This window comes from Chaetura pelagica, unplaced genomic scaffold (assembly GCF_000747805.2).
Source record: "Chaetura pelagica isolate M959 unplaced genomic scaffold, ChaPel_1.0 scaffold723, whole genome shotgun sequence".
NCBI classification, from domain to species: Eukaryota; Metazoa; Chordata; class Aves; order Apodiformes; family Apodidae; genus Chaetura; species Chaetura pelagica.
In genome coordinates, this window is record NW_009952580.1 from 284,249 (window position 1) to 303,927 (window position 19,679).

A 19,679-nucleotide genomic window follows, 5' to 3' on the forward strand; every position below is an offset into this window, starting at 1 on the left:
GTTTGAAAACTGCAAAGGAATGTAATATCATAACTGTGATACTTGTTTCTGCTACTAGGTAAAAATCAAACTAGGGCTCCCAGAAATAGCAGCATCCCCTACCAGAATGAAGGTTTGAAAAAATTATTCTCTTCTGGAATTCCTTGCTTTGTTAAATCTTACATTGTGGTAATGCCTGAGCACATGTAATTAGGTATAGAGACAGAAATCTCTTAATAGTACCCTATGAACATTATAAAAAGCATACAGCGTTTTCATGCTGACTAATTTCCCTGAGGTTACATAACCACTGTTTTTTGTAGTTATCTGAAAGTCTCAAGTGTCTCATCCAGTTTGATGTCATCATCTAGCTACCTGGAAAGCTCTAACTTTACATCCTTAGAGATCACAAACAGCAGTCATTTTCCTGCTGTTCATCTTAAGACTTTTACATGGAAATGCAACATTTTTAGTAACAAGAATGAAATCTCAAAAATTCTTTGCTAAAAGGATAATTGCACTTTTGTCTGACGCGGTATTTTAAGACAACATAATGTTTGTGTACTGCACTGATCCATTAATTTCCTTAAGAAACACATGGGTTTTTTAATTTCTTCAAGATGTGGACTATGCAGTTGATCCTGAATGACATTCATGTTTCTCTGTTCAGTTTGACATCATTCAGACCTCCTGTGACTGTTCTCATTTTTTAATGTTTTTCTCAGAATCCTGTGAAGAGCACTCTAAGGAGCAGAATTCATGTTGGAACATTTTCCAAGGACAGTTAAATGAAGCTGTTTCTGTTTAGATGTATCTGATTCAAAGGCTAGGTAGAAGCTTTTGGCCTCTTCTTGCCCTGTGAAAGAAAACATGATTGATTTATTACAGAGTTAAGAATTAATATTTTGGTCTTTATGTTAGTTATGTTCACTATATGCATAGTCATTGTTTGTAGGTAGGCATATGCAATGTGTGTGTATACGCTTGCATGTATGCATAAATACACTGGTTGAGGCTTGAAAGGGTATGTGGCCTCACAGCCTGCCTTCAGCACTGGCCTATGTGAGATGCTACAGGAAGAAGGCAAAAACTACTTTTCCATAGTATTCTAAGCTTCCAGTCATTTGAAGCCTGTTATTCCTCACAGGGCTGAGCTTCTGTGTGTTTAGTATCACTGGGTGGCTGTCTTTTCCAGTAGCTTTTCCGATTGTTCCTTAGACTGGGCTAAATCAAGAGCAACTGAAGCATCCTCTGCCAAGGAGTGACAAAGTTCAGCTTTCTGGAGACCAGCTTCTTCTTGTTTGTCTTGGTTGTGGGTTTTTCAAGCTTCATTTTGAAAGCAGCACCCACTGCTTCTGTGTGAAAAGAAAGCAAACATTTTATTCTCATCCACCATTTTCACGTCAAATCATTTGACCCTTTTATTGACAATACCTCCAACTTACTAGTTTCAGTTGTCTTCAGGCTTTTCCTACTGATAAATACATTTAATGCCTCTATGCAAGGCCCTTCCCTCTTGTGTCATGGATTCTTGGTTCCCTTAAAAAATTTGTGATGAGGGATTTTATCAGGTCTTTGAAAAATGAAATAACTTTTAATCATCATTATGTTACTCTTCTCAGCAGTTTCAGAGAGCTACTTTGAACTTCTTGATGTACACTAGGCAGCTTTTTTAGTGTAATCATCGCTTCAGCAGTACGCTGATGAAATGCTTTTAGTTTATAAATGATACTTGATTTGATAAACAAGGGTGTCATAGAAATTTTAGCCTATGAAAGATAGGATTGGTCTATAAGATTGTTTCAGTTTGACCTAGGAAGGATAAATAAAAACAGATCTATAATGGAGGTTGTTGAGTTTTAAAGCTTGGGACCGAAGATGTTTAAAGGAAAGAAAAAACCTAATCAGTCATGTTTCCTGAAGTATGTACAGGCCAGTTGGTTGGGATGGTGAACAAGGTCTGGAAAATCAAGTAATAAATACAAACGAAAATGCATCTTAGGCTTGCCCAAGTTTCTTTGCCATTTCCTGACCAGGTTTTAGGGGATGTTTATGATAAGCAGCACTTACAGAGAATGGGGTGGGGGGGGAAAAGGAATTGATAAGCAGACCAGTTTAATTGCTGTTACTTTTAGACAAGCAGGTTAGAAATATCAAATCCTAAATGTCAAGCAGAGTTATTTTTGTCATAAGATGTGAAAATAGCAAAAACTTCTTAACCGTCACACTACAGGATAAGGGAAGAAGTGAGTCTGAATTAGGATGGATTCAGGGTTGTCCTTCAGTGTAAACAATATCTTGTCACATTTTTTGATAAAGATTATTATAATTACTGTCAAACACAAGGGGTGGTCTGAGTACTCAGGGAAACAACAGTGCTGTGAAGGAAATTGAGTTGAATGCTGTCATATGAATGCAAAAGAGGAGGATTAGGTACATTTTATTCCAGAGACTTGAGAAAACTGCTGTGTGATAATGCAGACAGGAAGAACATTGACTATTACCTTTAAAGGCAGGTAATGCAACTTAGATTTGCTATAAAAGATGGCATCTTACTATAGGAATGTGTGCAGAGGGATATAGTACAAGGGAGGGGTAAAACTGGAGAGAGTCTGCTTAGACAATTCCTCAGAGCTCTCTGGAAACTAAACTTCATGTTAGTGTTAATGACCACACAAAGCAGGAGCACGCCAGCAGAAGGTTTCTGGTGACATATAGTTCAGAAGCCTTACCTGAATGGAAGAAATGAAAAATAAACCAGAAGAGTTGGATTACCTGAGGGAATGATTTAAGAGGAAAGAAGTATATTTGTACAAAACAAAAGCTGGTGCACTTAGCAGCTAACAGGATTTTCTAAATGTGAAATTCAGTGAGGCAGTTGCAAACAATAGTTCTGTGATGGATCTTTCTCCGTCTGTATGCTGTGCTGAGATTGGAGGGAGGAATGAAGTGTAATTTTTAAAGATATTAAGCTGTAGCAGAAGATAGATGTGTTGTAACCTTTGAATAGTTACATTTGATGCCTTATTCGGTTGACTTAATTTGCAGTTACTTATGCCCAAAAAAGCCCAAATTATAAGGGCTGCAGGGGCAACCTAAGCTATGGGTTCCTTTCACTCCTATTTGAATTTACCAAAACACCTCAGTTAAAGATTGCTTGAGGCTCTGGGTAGAGTCAATAGAAAGTCAGTGATTCTAGCAGAACAAGTAAGATAATATGTAAAAAGCCTCTTTAAATTTAACAAGTGAAGAATCAGATCAGCTGAATAAATGTAGTGAAGTCCATGTGCCGGATAGATATCCAGGGATATACCTATAGGTGCTGCGAAAGTTGCCTCATGAAAGTGAGGCTATTTTTTCTCTTCCATGAAAAACCGTGGTGACTGTGGGAGGTTTTGCATGGTTGGAAAAATATTGCTATTAACACATCTTGGAGAGAATCTGTGGAATTTCAGGCTGATGAGCTTCAGCTTAGTCCCTGGGAAGACTGTGTAGCTCTTTGATTGGAATTAGTATGTGAACACATAAAGGACAAGCAGGTAATCAAGAATCAACTAGCATGTATATAAGAACAAATCATGCTTTACCAACATGGTAACTTGCTGTGATAAATGACAAATGGCTGCATGGACAAGGGCTGAGTGTGACACAATACACTTTGTTAATAAGATTGTTTGGTGCTCTGTTCCACCAGTTTTATTTTCATTTTGCTTTGAGGGGTATCTGAATTGATAAGCAAGATATGAGCAAAGGTAGAAATGAATTTGAAAGTCTAGTGTAAAGACTAGTAGCTTCATTGGGGGGTTTAGTGGTATTGAGGGTGTAGTAGTTTCATGGCTTTTTAGCCTGACTCATAATTCATTAAATATAAATGGATAAAACTAATTGTAAATCAAAATGTTGCTTTGCCAGCATATGGTCAGTTCACACAAATACTTTCTGAAAGAGTTGAAAATACGCAGTGCAAAACCTGTGGATCAAATAAATGCTTCTGATGTAACTAGCAGCACACCAGTGTGCTGTGGTCTTCTGGTGAAAGATTCTTGGCAAATCACAGCATTGCAGTTTACCGTAATTTGATCATACCTGACATTAAAGCAACATCTTCAAGGCTGCAAAGACTAAGTTTGTGGGGTTTTTGTTGATTTGTTTTGGTTCTTTTCCCGAGTAATTTTCTCTCTTTCTTTAGAAGTCGAAGTAAAGTTTTATCTCGTTGGTTGGCTGGCTTACCTCAGCAACTTGCTCTGCTTGGCTTGAGAAACCCTGAGCTTTCCAATCAGCTGATTGATATCATTCATTCTGCTGCTTCTCGTTCGAACAAGGAATTACTGCAAAGTTTACAAGCCACTGCTGCTCAAATATACGGTAAGACTTTTATGCTACAGCGTAATGAATTTTGTCCATTGCTTGGCAGGGGAGTTAGGAGAGCACGGAAAATACTGGTGGACTAAGGTCTCTGTGGGGGGTGTGGAGATTGAGTCTGTCTCTTACTATAAAGATTAAAAAGAAATAATAGAATCACAGAATGGTTTGGGTTGGAAGGGACCTTAAAGATCATCTTGTTCCAACCCCCTGCCATAGGCAGGGACATCTCCCACTGGACCAGGTTGCTCAAAGCCCCATCCAGCCTGGCCTTGGAACACTTCCAAGGATGTGGCATCTACAGCTTCTCTGGGCAACCTGTTCCAGTGTCTCGCCACCCTCACAGAATTTCTTCTTAATATCTAACCTAAATCTACTCTCTTTCTGTGTGTGTCACTTCTTAAGGCCTATTAAAAAGGCCTTAAGATTTATTAAAAATCTTATTATTAAAATATTAAAAAGATAATTATCTATTAAAAAGATTAAAATTCTTAGTTGAAGTTAGCAGGACTCATGCAGTGAGCTGCAGTTTGTGAAATATGATTCTGGTCGTGTTGCATCTTTTTTTAATTATTCTTTTCCCTCTCCAGTATTAGACACCCTCCCTTCAGCAAGTGCCATAGGCTTTTAACTCAGTAAGAGCAGTTAGCAAAGAGCGGGGTCCCTGCAGGACTGTGGCCGTGCAGGTGTGACAAGAGCCGCTTTTGTGTCTGTGCCGCAGATCCGCTGGACGGGGCGCTGGTGCTGCTGCCGGCCGAGGCGCAGCGGCGCCTGGGGCAGCCGGGGTACTTCCCGCCGCACCTGCCCGCCGGCCTGCTGGCCGCCCTCAGCCGCTGCTGCATCATGGGCAGGGTCTCCTCCGAGCTGGCCGCCACCCTCATCGGCATCCTGCACATGAGGTACAGCGCTCCGGGGTGCTGGGGGTTGTGGACGAGGTGAATGAGTGTTGTTGTCAGTCTCCCTTCAGACGTGACTCCTAGCCTGTCACGTCAGCTCTGTCTGTACACTGACTGGTTTTTCTCCACTGCTTGATAACATCATCTCATTACATCACTTCTAAGGCTACATGGTATTGAATACCTAGAATGTCATCACCAGTGGTCTTTGTCTGGCTGCTGATGGCAGCTTTTCCTTGTAAATACTTTGACCTGACACTGTTTGTAGTGAAAAATAACCAGCTACTGTGTATTCACACATTTTGCTTTTCTGTAATTACCACACTTAAATAGCCAAATCATAGTTGCTAGGCGAGTGTCTTGTTAGAATTTATTCACACTCTTGTTGGTTTTGTTCTGGCTTCAAAGAAATGTAAGTTTGCCTTCAAGGTTGGTGAGAGAGGCTGCAGCTCCCCTGAAGTGAGTGGTAGGCTTGCTAGGACTTCACCAGGGTGTTCTGCTTTAGTGCTTCCAGAAGGAATATACTTGCTTTTCTCTTATTGATCAATACTGTTGAACTTCGTATAAATAAGCAAGAATTAAGCTTATATGAATTATGCTTTAACTCATTTTTTTCTTAATGCTTTTTGGAACTTAAACATTTTTAATTGAAATATGACACAACAAAATGTACTGTCAAACACAACCTGTTCACATTAGCTGTGTAACATGTGAATAACGTGAGTAACGTATGAAGTGATGAAATTTATAATATCCTGTTTGTAATGCATTACCACTATAAAATTGAAATTCTATCTAGTTTTGGGAAGGTGGACCTCAAATTTTACTTTTAAAAAAGAGATGTCCTCTCTTGTATACTGGAAATTTATTGGCAAACCATAACCAATTTAAAGACAGTCATTATGAGAGCTGAAGTCACTCAGGTGTTTATTTTGGTTTTAGATTTTACTGGATTTTCAGTGTGGGAGATTTTTATTGTAAAAGTGTAACTGTTTCCTGAAAATTGTGAGAAAGCTGGCAGGCAGTCTGTGTGCATTTGATCCTTTTGGCAGAAGATGGAAGAGGTGGCCACAGAGCAGTGTTCTTATCAAAAGTAGGTTACATCCTGACAACAGGGGAGGAGGAGCAACTTCTCATTTTTCAGAGATGCAAAGAAAGCCTTTTGATTTTTATTTATGGCATTTGGAACATGCTTTAAGCTAAGTTGGATTCAAAGAGTGTGGATTATGAAGCCAAAGAAGTCAATCTGAAATAACTAGATGAAAAAAAAGTGCTGACATAGTTATTCTAGTGCAGTTTATTGTATTGATAAGCCCTTATAGCCTCCTTTCTGGAAAATTTCTAGTCCTGATGAATCTTGGAAAGGAGATATTACTCTTGATTGAGAGTTGTTTTTCTTTGATAAAGCTGTTCCTACTTCACTGGGAGAAATCAACATTAACAACAGGAACTTTGAGTTTTCTTTAGAAACACAGCTGGGAACAGTGCAAGTCCTTGGACGGATGAAAACGAGTCTTTTATAGACCAAGTGAATTCAACAGCATTGAAGATACATTCTCACCTGTACAGCCAACTTAAAAACTTATACAAGTTTTAAAGGACTTATTGATGGCACATTTTTTTTAGCTGTGGCTTAGCTTCTTAATATATAGATTAAATTATTTTTGAAAGGCTACTTTTTTCCTTATTGCAACTGTAGACTTTTTTATCCTAAAAACTCCATCATAGAATGCCTTGCTGAACTAGAGAACTGAGATGTCAGAAATGTTAGTGGCTGCTGAAGGGAATGTCCAAAACAGTTGCTTTGGCAACCTAAGTATGCAAAGATAGGGACAAAGGTAATAATTAATATTACTTCTCAAGAGCAGAAGAGTCTGACTTATCTTTTTGCTTGGAAAAGAAGTTGTAGAGTTAAGGAAACAGTAGTTGGTTTTCTAGATATGAACCCTAGCAGGGCTTTATGAGCTTAATAACCTGTCATTGCACACAGGATACATGAACTAATTTTCTGTCTCTTATCAGAAAAGCACAGCTGGATTATTGTATTGAGTTTTGTGGTTTCCTTTTAGATAATGGTGTGGACAAACTGGATTGAGATTAGAGGAGAGCAGACAAAGAATGGTAGTCTGTAAATTGTGATAATGGGGAATGACTGACTAATTGGCATTATTAAGCAAATTAGGCTGGGAATGAGGGGAAACCATATGTGTAAAGTGCAGTTTTAGCAGGATTAGAAATCTAGATCTTAAATGTCAGAAGAACCTTTGGTTTGAGCACTAGCAAAATGCTCTAAAAGCAGAGATACACCCTGAATAGGCTATGTAGGAAATGAGTATAAACGTACTTCACTGGAGATACTTAAAATTGGGTTGGATTAAAGTGTATTATGGATGGCACAGATAAAGCCTTGAAGGAAGGAGAGGGTGGTAATAATTTACAGGTCTTGTGAGGCTTGGAGTTAAACGTGCAGGTTTTTTAAATGAATGGTGCTGTAACAAATTTATATAATTTCACAGTTCTTTTTCAGTTCATGGGATGCTTTCTGTGGTTTTAGATGATGATAATTTTGCACAGGGAAACTTGATACAAACCAGTCCATTGGAAGATGTGTTTATGAATAAAACCAACCGTGTCAGTAGATGGCACTGTTTTTCTTCAGTACGTTCATGTTCTGTTTGGTGAACGGGGGAACCTTTATAAATTTCTTTTCTTCTATGCCACCTGCTTATTTGTCATGTTTTAAAAAGGTTGCATTCAGGAGCATCCGAGGCTCACTACTGTATTTTGTAATTGTTCTTAATATCTTCAAAAGCCTTTATTTCCACATTATTCTTGACTGGCAGATCTTTTTACATGCATTGGAGAATTCACGTACAGACGCAGGTATATTTGCCAGGGATAAGCTACATTAAGATGCATTTGATGAGAGTACATATGGATGATAATAACTGTTGCAGTTATTCCAGGAACAATCAATACAAACACAAGGAGCTTGGAGCTTTTTTGAGTGTGTATAACCAGTAAAAGTAGATAGTAAATTTATCCAGATAGCTTAAACCACAGCTTTGTGATGATATTAGGTAGTAGTATTAAATTATAATTATTACATATTAACTTTTAGAATTTTTGTTGATTAAAAAAATGAATTTTGAAGACATTGAGTAGTTTGTGTTTCCAACTTTTGCAATGGTGAAATGGAGCCCATTAAGTGAGCTGTGGTGGGCTCCATGTGCTGAGAATGATTATGATGGTGACAGTATTTCCATGTAATACTGAAAAGCTTTTGAGCCGAGAGGGTAATTATCTATAGTATTAAATTCCTAGGATGATTCCTGTCATGCTTTTGATCTATATTCACAAAGCTTTACCAGTTAGCATATGCTAAAGGACTGTTCTGAAAAGAAAGTCAAAATGCAGCCACCCCATTTTGGATGTTGGTATGAATATGGCCAAATCTGCACTAATCTGCCACCCAACAGACATTGCTGCCGTTTGGGTCACTGGGCTAGCTACAGCTGGTCCATTTCAGGTGAAACTGAGAGACAGAAGGTAATTTCCCTGCTGTTCCTTGTGCTTACTGTGTGGGGCTTGAGCTGTAAGTGATTTCAATGAACTGTAAGTAACTTCTAGGTATGGTTCTAAAAGATGGAAGCATGCCAGGGTTTGGGGGTAAAATCTTTCTCCCCACTCCTGTTCATACACAGCCAGTTGAGGAAGGGTGTGGAGCAACATGAGTGAACAATCTGTGACTTTTCACTGAGGGAAATGAGGGGTAGCAGGAGGCAAGTTCTCTGATTTGGCATCTGATTTAAACTGCTGATGAACTTAGATTTATAGTTGCAAGAGTATTTTCATAAAATCTACTGAAAGGATTTTTCTGTGATCTTTAGGTGGTACTTCTCAGATTGATCTGTTGAAATGAATGAACCAATTGTCTTGATGCAGTGTTCTACATTTCTAAAATTTATTTCAATATTTTTAATTCATGATTTATTGAAATAACTGGTAAATAATCAAAATAGTAGTTCTAATTAAGAAGAATGTTTTAAGTCTTGGATGGGAATATGTAACTTTGGGCATGAGTGGACCTTGAAATTACAGGTCTTGCAGGGTTTGAAATGACAGTCTTGATTCCTTGAGAATGTGGGCATGGGCAGGTACACAATTCTGTCCAGAAAGTGAAGAAATGTATTAGTTTTTGGTAGTCTACTAGGGACTAAGATTGTAAATCTTAGCAGTATTACAGGTAGAGCTGGAAAGAATTTTTGATGCAATCCCTCTATGCCTACTTTCTACATTTGTAGGGCAGGTGAGCTACTTCAGAATGTTTTTTAAGCACTAGTGAGACATATGCTTATTTTTTGAGTACTTTCTGGAAGGTTATCTTTGAGAATCTTTCTGTCAAATAAACTAGGAAGTTAGCTGATTTTACTGGATTAGTTCTCTGTCTTCTAGCATGTCTTGAGGTACAAACAAGGAAAACGTATTCAGTGTAAATTACATAAATGTAATTTATTCCCGTGCCTTTATTCAATGTGATTGCATAAATGCAATTTATTTATGTGCCTTATTTATGCAAAATGGTTATGGTTTTTAAAAAACTTTTTATCCCTTGAAGTAATGTGTCTGGAAATTATTTCACTGTAGGAGAGAATTGGGCAGATAATATTTCACTGCCTAGATAAAAAACAATGGGAGATAATTTATGGTACTTCTTTCTTGAAGTAGTGTCCATAAATGAGATCTCCAGTGGCTTCAAACAGACATTTCTTATTCTTATGGGGTTTTTTCTCTGCTGGGGTCTTGCAAAGAGTTGTTGTTTCTGTTCCTGTAGAAAAGGAGAAGGATGAGGACCATATAAATAAAAGCTTGAGTGCTCTCTCCCAATGAGACATAAATTGTGTGGGAGTTCCTGGTCTTCACAGGTTTGAGGTAACTGGGGTAGCTTGCATTCTGCTTTAAACCTTTTTTCCTAAGAGGTAGTGCCTCTGAAGTACTTTGTTGCTTTCCAGGCAATAATGAGGGAGCTCAGTGGGTGTCTCATCAAGCAGCCGAGCATCCTTGTTGGTTCCTGCTATCCTGAGGAATTTGGTATTCAGAAGGACATTTTAACATGTGTTTGGTATAAGGTGTAAAATGCTATGTCTCCCAGTATAGTACCAGTGATGTTTTAGGGTGATATTAGAATTTAAAGTATTCTGTAGATACTTCCTTTGAAAGGAAGTACTACTTTATTTAGTCATCCTAGTTTGGTGATGTGTAACCTTTGACAGGATAGCTTGGGGAGGCTGAGTGAGAATGTGAAGTGTAGGTGGCAGAGCCTATATATGGCTTCATTAAAGATTTATTGAATGCATTATTTTAGACCAAAAAAAATATATTCCCCAAAAGTATTTGCAAGCTGGAGAGAACCTGGAGAGGGTAGTATAATTTGTTATTTTGAGTAATAACACTGATAGATCAATTAAATACAGTAGTTGTCATACAAGTGAAGTATATAAAAGATTTCAAAACAGTTGAAAAAAAAATAATTAAAAAATGGAGACGTAAATGAAAATTTTACCCAAGTGAGCAAAGTTCTCATTTAATAAAAAAAAAAAAAAGAGTAAACACATTTTCAAGTCGTTAAAACTGGTGCAATGGAAAGTTAACTTAATACATCTTGGAGAATAAGTCAAGAAGCAAACATATAGGAAGGTGTAGTAATTATGAATGGATTGATAAGAATATAAGAATAGTAAGGTCTGTATTCACTCTGAAGTGCTTTTTCTGGGTGTATTTTCACACCTCTGAATTCAGAAACAGAAATGAAGGAGGAAAGTATTAAAAAGGTATCAAAGATGGTTAGGGCACAGTTGAATATAAACTGAAAAGCAGAATGTGCTTTCAAGATGCTGACATTTCTCTGACTGGGTGCCACTGAGGATGAAGGGTACAAGATCTTTCTTTCCCTGCTGCAAGATAAGAAAGGACGCTTAGTTCTTGAGAACTGGATGCTGGGGTGGGTTGCAGTGCATTTATTCCTTCATCTACATCAGGTCAGCAAATTTCCTTTTCCTTGCTCACCGCCATGTAAAGATCTAGGACTTGAGAGAAGAAGAATGCTAAGCTTGAGTTTAAGGACACAGCCTTCTAGCTTTGTCTCTAGGTAGTTGGTTTTAGTTTGATATTCCTAACCAAGGGGGAAAGAATTATGTTGCTGCATTTACAATTGCACCAGTCAGTAAATACTGTTTGCTCATTAGTGAATGTTTCTTCCAATTTGTGCTCTCGTTTATAATGCGTAAGCAATTTTTTTTCTTCAGGTAACCGTTGCAACCATAAACCAAATGAGTAGCTGACAGGCTTACTTTTAACAATGCATAGCTCAAATTGTTGTTCTCTTAAAATAGGGTTTGTTTTTTTTTCCCAAATCCCTAGTAATTCCTTGCAGATGTCTGTTGTATTTTGCCACCTCTTCAAACGGAAATAGTTGATCCTTCAAAAGAGATAATGAAAGTTAAAACAAAAAAACTGATGCTAGCAGACCATTGCCTGTAGATGGTAAGCTGCTGGAGGAAAAGCAAGATAAAAACTCTTCACTTGCTCTCAGAGTTTATTTATGTTCAGGACATGTGCTACCTGGAGCTAAGTTGATGTGAATGATGAGTTGGGTATGAGGTTGGAGAAGTATTGAAAGATTTGATTTTTTAAAAAAATTTTTTACACAATTTCAACATCAGTTTCTGGCAGTCTCATTTTTCTGTCTCTTCAAGAACTGGTATGAAAACAGAGAGTGCTGATTGTTGTTCACAATGAAACACAAAACTGATTTGATTAAGTTGATGCAGGAATCTTGAGTTTATTGCAGTTGCATTTCAATTTGACAGAAATTATATTTCACTAAAGCTAAATGGGAATAAACTATACCAAAGCTGTGATAAATAGTGACACAGGGCTTTTAAGTGTTTTAAAATAACGTGTTTTACAGTAGTGCAAGTACATGCCTTCACTGGGGGAAAATATTTTCTATTTTCTTCCATAAAGGTACAATAGTCCTAGTATGGTACTTGCATGTGGTTTTTCTCCTTCCAGCGTATATTGTTGTTTATACATGCACAGTTCCTGAGAATGACAACATGGAAGTGTGAGGAGGATGTATTTTAAACATACTTACCAAGCTCTCCAGAATAGTTAATTCTATAGTGGTTCTATTGCCTTGTATTTGACGGGTTGTTTTACATGTGAGCATCACAGAAGTGACTGTCAGCTCTGCTACTAGTTGCACAGTTAGGTGTCCATATAAAAGATGAGACAGTGAAGAAGACCTGTCTGTACAACACTGTCCTATCATGATTTTAATTCAGCAGAGCAGTATTTCTAGGCTTGGACAGGGAACCCTGAGCAGTGTGCTGGAGAATTTGGAGTCCTCTTAGCTCTAGAGGAAGATACTGCAGTATGTCTGTAGAAGTCTCCTGCTCTTGATGAATACTGATGAGTAGCTGAGCAGTTCTGTCTTGATAGATAAACACTGTGGGCCAATACTAGAATTGCTGTGTTGAGAGGCCATGGATGGCACAGGTCATAAAAATAGGGAGCTGAAAGAAAGAGCAAGCATTTTCTTCATTTGTTCTCTGTGGATCAGGGCCTGGTTAATCACGAGGGAAGATCCACATGTGGTAAGGGGTATTGTCCTACACATCTGTGGTCATGGATTATGTAGGAAAACTCGGGAAGCCCTTCTTCATGCAGTGGAAATAACTTTATGGTCATTGGTTACAGCGTAATTATTCTGGATATTGTGGAAGAAGCACTTTACTCTGCTTCTCCTATTTTAAAGGCCATAACTGAACTCCTGGACAGGCAAAAGCTGCAATGGTGTATCCTGATAAGCACCAGAACAACAGAATGTGCATCTGGAAAGTTGTGGTGTGTCATTTTCAGGCTATAGGTAAATGAACTGCCTGAACAGCTTTGCCAAAAAAACAGACAGGGTAGACTTAATCAGCTGCGTGCTGCTATGCTATACTAAGTACTTCGGTATACTAAATAATATGAATGTTGTTAGTGGTCTTGGTCATCTCTTTCTTGGGTTATTTCTGAATAAGCTGTACAGCCCAGTGCCAACACAGATGTCATTAACTTCCTGTGACATCTGTCTTCCACTGTATGAGCTGCTCTGTTAGTTCTACTCACTGTTTCCTGCCTTTAAACCAGTTATCTTTTTATGTAAAGACTTTCATTTCTACACTGTGGCTGCTTAGTTTTCTGGAATTATTTTTCCTAAGTATTACAGGGTCTCCCATGTTCACGTGCATCTAGCCCTTAAGATGATTTTGAAGACATATGTAAGGCAAAAATTATTTTTTTTAGAAACCATTCTTTATGTTCCCAAGCATGATATAGGTATTCATATGTCAGCTAATTTTATCCATCATTACAGTGTGTATTATTTTGCAGGCATTACAGTTCCAAGTATCTAAGGTCTGTAACTTTTAAATATAAAAGCAAAAAGCATCACTGCATTTTTCTCTCCACAGTCCGTAGATGTCAGGGATGTTCTCAGATAGCAGCTTGCTCACAGCTGCTAGTAGTTCCTTGCATTCCCTTGCACCTTGTTTGCATGGTGGTGCCATCTTGTCCTGGGAATTTCCTTCTGTTTTGTTGTGTTCTGTAATGTGTTGTGCAGCTGCTTGACTTGGAGAGTTGTTCTGGGGTGGGAACCAGCACATTTTCTTCTCTGATGATCAGAGATGGGCAGAATTCCTGTAGCTTCTGTCCTATAGCCTTACCTTGCCTGAATGCAACTCTCATGCAGTGATTGTCTGCTGAGCGTACAGAATCTTGGGAAGTTTTCTGCTTCTTGTGTGTTTGAAGGACAATTTATTAGTAGTATCTCAGTGGTTAAAGCACTTGCTGAGGATGCAGAAAATCTGGCCTCATTGCCTTCATCTGAAGAAGAGGTTTATTTCCTAATACAGTGACCTAGTATTGAACTATTTGAGGATGTGTTCTTAATAATATATTAATAAATGAATTTTATTAAATTTTCACTGAGTTGAGGCCTGGAATGCGGTTAGGGTTTTTTCAGGAAATGAGTGAATCAGCTGGTGGCTGTGCCTATGAATATTTACATCTTCTGTGTGGAAGAGAAGTATCAATAGAAGACAGGAAACTCCTTTTAAAATTATTATATAACCTAGAATTAAAGAAGCAATTGTGGTAGGCCTTGGTTTAAATCTGTTGTCAAGGTTGATAAAATTTAAAGTTTAACCTTTAAAATGAGATAACTTGCCACAGTCTAAGTTAAGTTTCTCAGGCAAATGTTTAAATAATTCTCTAAAGCTTCAGGAGCACCCTGAGCTAGAATATTCTCTTTTAAGACAGTGGAAACACTTTCCAGGAAGGTGAAATAATTGGATTTTAGTTTCTTTCAAAAGATAACCCAGGCCCTTGATCTTTTACATTGTTGAGTTCTGTAACCCTCACATTTATGAACAAAAGGGTGATAGTTCCTCAGAAGAACTGTGATTCTTACATTTGCTCTTTCTTGGTTTATTTTAAAAATCTTTGAAGACTGAACTCAGACCTTTCTGAGATTCATTACACTTTTTTCAATTTTATTGCCAAACAAAACAGAAAAACATCCAACCCAAATTCTAAGCAAAACTTGCTGTGCTTGATCTGTACGTTGGTATCTGAGTTGGAGTTTCAGCCATGTGCTTTACAGGAGGGCGAGTGGAAGAACAGTATCTCAAATGACTGCAAGAAGGTTCATCTGAGTTCTTCTAGCGGAGACCTCTGGATTACCCAAAGACTTCTTATGACTGCTTAAGTCAAACCAAACACCTTAAACCTGGACCAGAAATCAATTGGTAGGTCAGGAAGCACAGATGATAATCTGTAGTTGAGAAATAACCACTTGTGCACAAACTGCAGTTGTTTTATTTTGCAACTGTGTGATACAACCCAACCTGAAAATAACAGCAGTAGGAACAAAAGTAGTGAGGTCCATCTGGAGTTAAAAGCAAAGTTAGCAGTAAGTGATAAAAGGAAAGCATTGCACAGCTACTGTGACTGAGTAATATTTGCTATGCTAATGGCAAGAGAAGCAGTGAATTTTTTTTAAGTTAATTAGATTCAACTTTTCTTTTAATCCCATGTGGCATAAAGAGCAGGTTACCTAAAGGTGCAATTCTAAACATCACGAGACAGGTTCTCATGGAGAGCAGGTAACCTTATGGAAATTACAACACAGAATTCATCGTACTTAGTGTGGGTTTGGACTAGCTGACTAAAGAGGTCTCACTCATATGCAATTTGATAACAGGTTCCCCTTGTCAGTACAAATTTACTAAAAAAAAAGGAGGTTATAACATGCTCATTACATCTCTTTCACCTGTGAATAAGTTGGGTTTTTTTAATTAAATGTCTAACATGTAATTTACAAGCATCTTGAAAACCTATTTTAAAGTGCCCATAATTCTTAATTATCCATGGTAGCCTTAATATAAAACTAAGATTTAAAAAAATAATTTGTAATACATTTATAGTGCATCTACATCCATTCTAGAATTAAATTTCTTTTGTTCTGTATTCTTCTGATTTCCTTTAAAGCAACACTTAAAATAGACCAGCTTTAACTATGTTATAGGCATTTGGGTTCTAAGTTAATTAAGGTGCTGACAACTGGTTAGACTTGTATTTAAACTTCTATCCTGTAATGCTGTTCTCCTTGTATTTGTAATATTAGAAAGACATTAGTCTTCATCATTTTGTTACGATATATCTGTGAGATCCTTATCTAGTCTTTGATTACTTGATAGCATGTTATTTTCCCATCCTGCAATCTGTAATGAACGCATCCTGCTCACTGAAGGAGCCTTTACCTAATGTTATGCTTTGTCCCCTTTGTTTCAGTAGAAGGCTCCATGTTTTGTCTATTGTATTATGTCCCACTTGGAAAACAAAGTGATTTCTTCTGCCCATAGAATTTTGCGTTGTGCTCAGGTGTTTTCAGAGCTGCAGGAGATGAGAGTGTGGTTTTTTATTTTCCCAGCTTACAGATGAAGAACTGAGGCAAGGAGAAGGTGTACATAGAAGTACCTGCTAACTTTAGGAATTCAGCATGAAACATTTGGGCACTGATTTTTTCAGAATATTTAGCATTTTCTATCTTGAAAGCGAACGATTGCCTTCTATTTCACTGTAACTGCAAGTGAAACAGTAGAGATCAGATGGGTCCATGTGCTGCTCTTTAAGCTGTAGGAAGCTGTATTGTTCCACAGCTGTTAACTGCCCGTTCAGTCTCTTACTCCTCGTTGAGCTGTTGCAGGGCTAGTGAAGACTAGCAGAAAGAGAGAAAGAAAGGATGAGAGAAGCCTCGACTATGAATAATGGGGGGGCATTTTTCTGTTCTAAAAGTGAATTAATACCTCATCTGATGATACTTAGCGAAGTGTATTACCATTGATGTCTTGTCCTTCAGTTTAAAAAAGTATTTATGTTGCATTACATAGAATCTCTTCAATACAGTTAGGAGGGTGATTCAGTATAATGCCTAAAACCTATTTGTTTACCTGAATTTGTGAGCTAATCCTTTCTTGTACTTTTTTAACCGTATCATGCCTCACACTGTGCATGTTATAGACAGCGCAAAAGGCAGGAACGGGTCAGGCTGTGTTATTCTTTGTTGCATAATTTTAATCGATCCGTTCACCCATTATTTTGAATGAGGCATAGATTTTTATAGAGAAAATGACACATTATATTCTCATACTCTATGGTATATACACAATGTAGCCAAGCTGAGGATTATAGGCAACTTCCCCTGTCCCTTTCTAAATTGAGTGCTAGATTATTTTTAACCTTAATGTTCTTTTAACATTGAGGCTTCTTTTATGTAGTATGTAATACTTTCACCTTTTAAAAACAGTAAACTGTAGCTTAATTTAGGGATCTTGGTTTTGTGTGTGCACGTCTCAGTGTAGCTCTGCTTGTAGATGAGGTTTAAAAGCATTTATTTAATAGCTCTGTCAAGAGTTTGTCTTATACTGCCTCCATGTTCCCTGGGCAGAACAGCAGCCATTCTGTCTGCTGCTTCTTAGGTACATAAGTGGCACTTAGCTTGACATGCTGTTAGGATGCTTAAAATGCTTGTCCTGTTTTGCAAGTGTGCAGATACTCAAACGTGGGTAGACATTCTGATTAGCTTTGTCAAGTCCCTACTGTCTAAATTTGAGCTTATCACAAGTTTTTTCCCTGTTTTCTGTCTTCCTGCCTCATGTTTTTTAATTTTTCATTTCCCTGATACCCTTTGCAGCTTGCCACATGATGTCTCTCTTCCAGCCTCTTGCTCTCCCACCATTTTGCTCATTGATTGCATCACAGTTTGAATTTCTGTGTTCAGTAAGTCCTAAATTCTCCTGAATTTCTCCATGTTCCCCAATGCTAATTTTTTTGAGTGACCTCATATCAACTCATGGTCCCTCTGCATTGGATTCAGGCAGTGTCTTCCCTTATGCTGAACAAGACACAAGCTTCATTCTCTCTTCTGGTATGTGAATCTAATTCTGGTGAGAAAATTCACCTTATGTGAAATCTCGGGGGGGAAATAGGTTGCAATCCCTCTTGCTGATTTAGTTGAGTATGTGTGAAATCTGCACCAGCAGTCACTAGGTCGCCTGAAATATGGCTGAAAGGAAGGATTTGCCATTAGGGATACAATGTGAAGCCTTTTTTTGTTTTCTCTCCCCTAGCAGTGATTTTTTTTTTTTTTTTCTTGAACTAATCACCCTATGTGGTAGTCGGGTTAAATCCTGATTGTTTTTTGTAATTTAAAGAATATTTTTCTACTTTCATTTTGATGAGCACCAGACACGTGCATATTCTGTCATTTCTGTGGATACTGAAATACTGTTGGATGTATTTTCATGGGGTGGCAAAATGTATATGCCTGGCCCAAAGGTTTTCCAAATTTGGTATTTTGCTCCCAAAATACTGAGTGGAAAAAAAAAGTAATTCTGAAAAACAAGCTTTGCAGATTTTTGTTACCCTTGAGCTGAGCCATTTTGGCGTTTAGCAGAGAGAAATTAGGAAGAAAGTGATCTGAGGCAGATAGTTGGCTTGGAAAATGGCATTCAGAAACTCTGAAGTTTTGCAAGATTGTAAGAGCAGGAAGCAGCCGTCTCTCACAGCAAAGATCTGAGGTCTGCAGCACGAGCGCCAGGACCCGCACAGAAGTAGATTTGGATAATATGCATTTTGCTATATAATGTGATGTAGGTCTGAGCTGCAGCTTTTTGAGGAAAGCATGTGTGAGATGTAGTTGTTCCCAGCTCCTGGCTTTCTCCTAGCTCTGCACTGATACACGGGCAAGACACTGCTGTTGGCTGGTCAGTGGCATCTGCTTGCTCCAAGTTTTCCACAAGCACATACAGCTTCTAATTTGAGAAACAAACGTAGGCTGGTGCTCCACTTGTCAGAGGTTGCCTCAGAAAAGAGAAGTGTCAGGCAGCTTTGGTAATGGGTTTGCTCCTGTCTTTGCATATTGCTCCTTTTTGTGTTCTGAATCTCCAAGCAAGTTTTGAATTTAGTTCTGTCTCTTACAGCTTTAGCTGCTCTAAAATAGATGCTGAAAATGTTTTTAAATGGGATCTATTGTTCATGTAAAGAGCTGTATTAAAAGTAGTGGATAGAATGAAAAACACAGCCCAGCTTTGTAATATAATGACTTTTACCAAATAAAGGATATAAAACTAATTTAACTTGCTGCGTGTTGGCTGTTGGCACTATATTAACGGTTGTACCAGTATTTATGAAAAGTTGCTATCTCAGTAATTTAATCAACTTAACAACCTAAGCCCACGTACGGGTACAAAGTTCAATATTCCCTGTCTCAAAGAACAAGTTCTGTATTTGAAGCTATTTAAAATACTATTCTAACAACAGCAGTTAGAATCAGGAATGCTAAAATTAACAGTTTAATCATGGTAATTGATTGTATTGTGCAGGTAGGTTGTGAATTCTTAATTACATGGTTTTTAATAAACTATCTGCTATTGGTTTTGTGTAGATCATCCTTTGCAGGCTGGAAGTGCCAAGTGCAGGATAATTCAGTGAATGATGTGGACTATTTCAGCTTCTTGTTTTCAACCCTTATAGGTAATCCATGTGAATGTCATAATTCAGAATTAATAAAATGAAAGTTGTTTTGATAGTCAATTACTGAATTTAATTTAGAATAAATGGTGTAGTGAGTACTTCCTGAAAAGTAATTTTAATCTTGTTACTTATTTTTTATATGTCAGATCCTTTTTTCTCTTGATCTGATATTGGACAACCTATTTTTACCCTTTGCCATTTGGGCTTAATATTTGCACACTTTTTCCTCAATTCTAGCTGCTTTCTTTGGAAAGTATGAGGAAAAGTTAAATGCAGCATATGACATGAACAAGATTTTTT

General features: G+C 37.8%; 1 protein-coding gene across 2 annotated transcripts in view; it reads left to right on the forward strand.

Annotated features, from left to right (window-relative positions):
* TEX10 (testis expressed 10) overlaps positions 1 to 19,679 on the forward strand; it is a 53,515-nt gene that overhangs the window by 15,499 nt on the left and 18,337 nt on the right. For both annotated transcript variants that reach the window (XM_009993630.1, XM_009993631.1), the window contains exons 7-9: positions 4,169 to 4,344; positions 5,063 to 5,240; positions 19,291 to 19,379. In XM_009993630.1, coding sequence (XP_009991932.1) covers positions 4,169 to 4,344; positions 5,063 to 5,240; positions 19,291 to 19,379 — 443 coding nt within the window. The remainder of the gene's footprint in view (positions 1 to 4,168; positions 4,345 to 5,062; positions 5,241 to 19,290; positions 19,380 to 19,679) is intronic.